Here is a 5,449-nt window from a genome sequence, read left to right on the forward strand (position 1 = left end):
ATAACTAATCATCCATCATCATGACATCAATGTGAAATAGTGTCATTACACCTAGCATGATTAGGGTATGTACAGTGTTGGGCAGGGGGCTCATCAACATTATAATGCTTTACATTTCATTCTGGAACATTTGCATATTCCTGAGGAAACGTTAGACAACTCCAGTTCCTATTGAGATCAAGTTGTCATTACTCGTTGCGTGAGCTATGTTGCTAGATGTTTTTTTAACACAAGGTTTCTCAAACACAAATATTTTCTCCAGCAGTTTGCACTTAAAAAGTCCCTTCTGAAGTATATAAGTTCATCAAGTGCAAATCTTCATTTTGCAATATCATACAAAAGAAAAACATCTCAGAAAGAACCTTTATTACCAAGAGTTCCCACATAATAATGCATATGTGATACATTACAATAGTTATTTTTCATCAAATATAATCTATTCATTAACCAAACACCAAAAATAATATTTACATTTTATCCTGTACAGCTGCATCTTCCCATGATGGTTCTAACACTATGCTGGACAGTGAACACACAGGAGGCGTCTCCCTCACGAGTCTGCCCTTTATCATTTGGTGTAAATCTAACCTCCATCATTCATAATATAAAAATAGTTGGCATCTTTGTGTGACCAAGTCCTGAAGGTCTTTTTTGTCTTCTTTAAGATCGTGGGAGGACCTGAGCGATGGTGTCCCGGGCGCTCTGACTGAGCCTCTCTGGGAACTTGACCTCGTACTCCACTATCAGGTCACCTCGACGATCGGGCCGTTTGTGGTAAGGCAGCCCTTCGCCACTCACCCGCCGCTTCATGCCCGGCTGCACAACATCTGTGTTTGACACGGTGACCGTTCTGTTGTCCAGTGTGGGTGCATTGACTGTGCAGCCACACAAGGCCTGATGGGATGGAGGGGGAAATAAAAAAAAAATGTAAGATCATAAATAGAAACTAACATGAATTTTCACTTACAATTCTGAGGTAACTTTTCAAGCAAAACTTTACAAATGAATTCAAAAAGGTATACATGTAATCTTACATCTCTGAGTGAGATCTTGGCTGTGTAAACGATGTCAGAGCCATCACGTTTGAACAGAGGATGGGGCTTGTCCTTCAACACAAAGACCACGTCTGCTGGAATGTTTCTGGGTGTCTCATCCCCCTCTTTAGGAAACGTGATTTTGGTGCCTTCTTTCCACCCCTTTTTTATCTGCACCTCCAGGATTTTATCTTCTTTCCTTAATGTTCGCCCGTCGGGGTTGAGTCGTTTACGACAGATCTTCATCTTCTTTGTGCAACCTGAGAGAACCTCCTCCAAGGTCACCCGCAGATCGTGAACCACAGCGGGGTCCTGCTGCTTCTTTACAACACTACTGTGACCACCCACTCCTCCCATACCGGAGCTGAAGGAGCGGGGGAACCCGCCCATTCCACTGCCGCCCATTCCACTGCCGCCCATTCCACTGCCCCCCATTCCACTGCCCCCCATTCCACTGCCACCCATTCCACTGCCACCCATCCCAAAGCGGGCGAAAGGGTCGTCAGTGTCCATGCCTTCATCCTGGCCCCCATTGCGGGCGCCAAAGAACTGTTCAAAGGGGTTACGCCCACCGAAGAACTCTGCAAATATGGCATGAGGGTCACCCTGGAAGCTGTAACTGAAGGTCCCAGGACCACTACCACCACAACCACCACCAGCTGACGGGCCTCCGCCTTTCAGACCTGAAAGAGAGAAACAATCATTTAATATAACTGTGCACACAGGAGAGTTCACTGCAAGTTGTTCGCTAAATTCAACACCATCAAATCCCTCTCCCTCTTCCCGATGAACCAGGATAAAATCACATTTCATTGAAGAAAAAAGCTATTGCAGACATTTGACAAATTGCAATAGTGCAGCAAAACTCTCCTTTAAAAGTATGATTGCCAGGTTCGGGGGGAAAAACTCAAATTCCCTGTGTGTCAACAACACCACAAAAACCAAGTGGCCCAAAGTTATAAAAGCTTATTTTGCTGTTGAGCTATTGGCCTCATTATTTCCAATTGAGTGAGGTATTGATGTAATTTAACACACTTTCCACATAGGGACAGAACATGACAACAATGTGAAACTGTTCTATGTTTATACCGGAAGTGTTGCCCTGGTAACACCTCCAACACCATACCCATTTCCAGTCATGACTCAAGTATCATACAGTAGGAGTTCTATAACTAGGGTCAGCAGACCCCCGAGGGTCCTTGAGGAAAGTTAGGGGGTCCCCACCAAAAAGAGAAATTATCAAAATAATGTCATTCATACGTAAGATACGAACACAATGCTATTTTACTATTTTGGTCCTGAAGTTCATGTAGTTCCTGAACTGACGCATCCAAAAGCAGAAAGCTTGTCAAATGGGGGTGTGTCGTTTAATTTGAGTCAGTGGAGGGCTCCGTGAAGTGCATCTTAAAACAGTTTTATCTTTTTAGACGAACTCCATTCATCTAGAGCTATTTAAAAATAGACACGAGTTGCCACATGTCACAAAAAGTTGAGGATAGTAAAGATAACAAACGTTTGAATGGTATGAGTCGATGGTGACGTCTCAGTGAAGGCACCTGAACGCCTCACGCTGCTACTTCTCCTGCTCTTAGCTTCGTGTCTGCCTCAAATGGTTTCTCACTTCGTCTCGAAACCAGTCCTGTGAGATTTAACTTTCCTGTCTCAACAACCACCACAACAACAAGCCCGGACTGGCGGCCTGAGCTGAGCAGGAGGGCGCCATGACACCTAGTGCTGGTCCCACGTATCACTGCTGCTGTGGTTGTCTCCGTCAGGTGTGGACGTGTAGTTTTAACAACCACCTTTAAGTAACAGATGGATGGATCATACCTTCTTCCCCGTAGCGATCGTAGATGTCCTTTTTGTCCGGGTCGCTCAAAACGTCGTAGGCTTCGGCGATTTCTTTGAATTTCTCCTCGGCTCCCGGGGACTTGTTCTTGTCGGGGTGATACTTCAGAGCCTGTTTCCGATACGCTTTCTTCACGTCCTCCTCCGACGCTCCCTTGCCGATTCCCAAAATGTCGTAGTAGTCTTTACCCATTGTGACCGACGCGCTGCTTTAGTCAATGCGACCTGGAGCGTTCCGCGGACCCTACTGGTGGATATCAGTTGTGTCGGATGTCTCTGCCCGCCGTGCCCGGATCACGTTCTTTATAAGCCCGTAGAGACTTCCAGAGTTTTCCATAACCATCCAGAACTGTCTGAACTGTGTCGGATCAGCAAGGACCCACCCAGGGGCACGGCACCCGACGCTGCCTTCACGCTCTGTCGGAAATATCCCCATTACCCACTACATGGGCATGCAGCCATGGCTCGTCTGGAAGACAGCATGTAGCACTTTATTGCTGATTGTACTGCAGGGAATTTTCTGTTCAAACCGACATTCATTGCAAAATAATATATACTGGTGGACTTCCCTGATAGTCGGCAAGTTACAAGGCAACATACAACAAATAAATCAGGACAAAATCAACATTGGCCTCCTGCTAAAATACTTAATAAGAAAAGAAGCAAACAGATCGTGCTAAACCCTGCACCATACCACAGAAGACCTGTGGACAGACTGATGGCAGCAGCTTGTGTTGTACTTGGGTGTGACCCAGATTTGAGGCCACTAAATCCCCCCAGCATACCCTCTGCTGGTGTGGTGCACAGCATGGACATATAAGGCAGAACCATGTGGCACTTTGTGGACATCAAGGTCAAACTAAATAATCCAAAATCTGGCCTCACTTCCCCCTCACTTGGATACACACTTAAGTATAAATGGAGCACGCCATTTGGAGGTGTTTTCAAAGTCTGTATGAGAGACTGGTGGGTAGAAGCTGTGGGCAAGAAACAGCGAGCTCTGATTGATGGAGCGTGTTGTCTGCTGGCATTTGAACACAAAACAGCTTGATCGGTTATACTGTGTGGACTGATCCAATTTGTATAACCAGTCAGACAACACCAAACATCACAATCAAATTGAAGTGTGACACATAACGCTGTAACACTGCAACAAAAAAGTGTACTTTTACGGCACTTAAAGGGGATTCATGCTACCTTTCTCTTATTTGTTTTTATTTAGATTGTTCATTTGATAGGCATAGTCTTCATTCATCAAAAGAAAAATTACAGTGAAAGAGTTTTTTACATGGCAACCTGATACCTGATAAAACCACCTTATGTAATTACAAATCTCTATGGATAATATATATATATACCATTTAAACTTAATAAACAACAAACCAATGCTTGAAAAATCTTATAAAAATAAAACAATAGAAAAAAACACTTGATTACAACACAAAGCCACAAAAATGCATGTAAACTAAATCACATATGATAAAGTATGAAGAATGATTACACATGATCACAAGTACGGTTTGCGTTGTTGTTTAGATTTAGAACAAGTTGGTTATGTCTTCACTAATGCAAGCAATTCAAAGCCTGGCAGGGGCTGTTGGAATCTTTACTTTGACAAACTTTATTAGGGTCATCATTTTATATTATTTTGTTCTCATAGCTTATTATTAGTTAACTATTTAAATATACGCAGGCACTGATATAAGTAACTCAAAATATACTTCTACTTCAAAGTCTCTTTTTATTTTATCTGGGCTGTTTATGTCCTCCTATTGTGAAGCACTTTGTAAATGTGTTTGGAAAAGTGCTATATATTATGACTAATATTATTATCATTATTAATAAGAATAATAATTTAAATTACAATGACATTCAAAAGAAAAGGAAATAGAAAAGTAATACAACTTATTTTCTGCAAATTTTTGTAAGAATAATTTATGATATAATAATAATCCTTAAAATTTCAATAGGGCTCACTGTCTGTCAGTCCCTGTCAGTGCTCGGGCCCTAAAAAATAAAATAAAATAAAGTTGTTGTTATAGCAGCAGGTACATAAGGTAGACAAGAGAATAAAAGTATTAAATTAAAGGCAGTATAATTAAAATACTGTTTACGGTTTATGTGCATTATTTACACGTTACATTTATACATAAATATAAGGACATATTGTGATATGCAGGTGACACAAATGTGCAAAAAGTAATTTTCCCTTAGAAAAGAGTTCAAATAGTATGAGTAGAGTGAGATGAGAAGACAAACAGTGCATTATTTTTTATTTTATTTAGATAATGTTGATATGTAGCCTATACATGAAGCTGAGATACAGAAGAAAACTATTATTATTATGATTGATATATATGTATAAACAGTTAAAGGTAGAAACTGGCCCCAGATGAGCAGTTCCAGTTCGCCTCCGTCAGTCGGATCTGAAGTAAGCGCATAGAAATCCTATGACGTCAGCATACCCGTGGTTTATCAATCCCATTGGCTACGGCGTCGACAGTTTGGGCGTGTTCGTCTGCTTCGCTCCTATTGTGATTGGCTTCAGCACAGGCGCGTCACCCGCC

The 5,449-nt window shown here is 42.0% G+C and overlaps 1 protein-coding gene across 1 annotated transcript; it reads right to left on the reverse strand.

Annotated features, from left to right (window-relative positions):
- Positions 1-351: 351 nt before the first annotated feature.
- dnajb1b (DnaJ heat shock protein family (Hsp40) member B1b) lies at positions 352-3,275 on the reverse strand. The gene is made up of 3 exons (XM_053417146.1): positions 2,865-3,275; positions 1,035-1,717; positions 352-894 (listed from the first exon to the last, which is right to left on the reverse strand). The coding sequence occupies exons 1-3, from the start codon at positions 3,073-3,075 to the stop codon at positions 661-663; spliced, it is 1,128 nt and encodes a 375-aa protein (XP_053273121.1). The 5' UTR covers positions 3,076-3,275; the 3' UTR covers positions 352-660.
- Between the last annotated feature and the right edge of the window lie 2,174 nt (positions 3,276-5,449).

The sequence above is a fragment of the Pleuronectes platessa genome, chromosome 3 (genome assembly GCF_947347685.1).
Source record: "Pleuronectes platessa chromosome 3, fPlePla1.1, whole genome shotgun sequence".
NCBI classification, from domain to species: Eukaryota; Metazoa; Chordata; class Actinopteri; order Pleuronectiformes; family Pleuronectidae; genus Pleuronectes; species Pleuronectes platessa.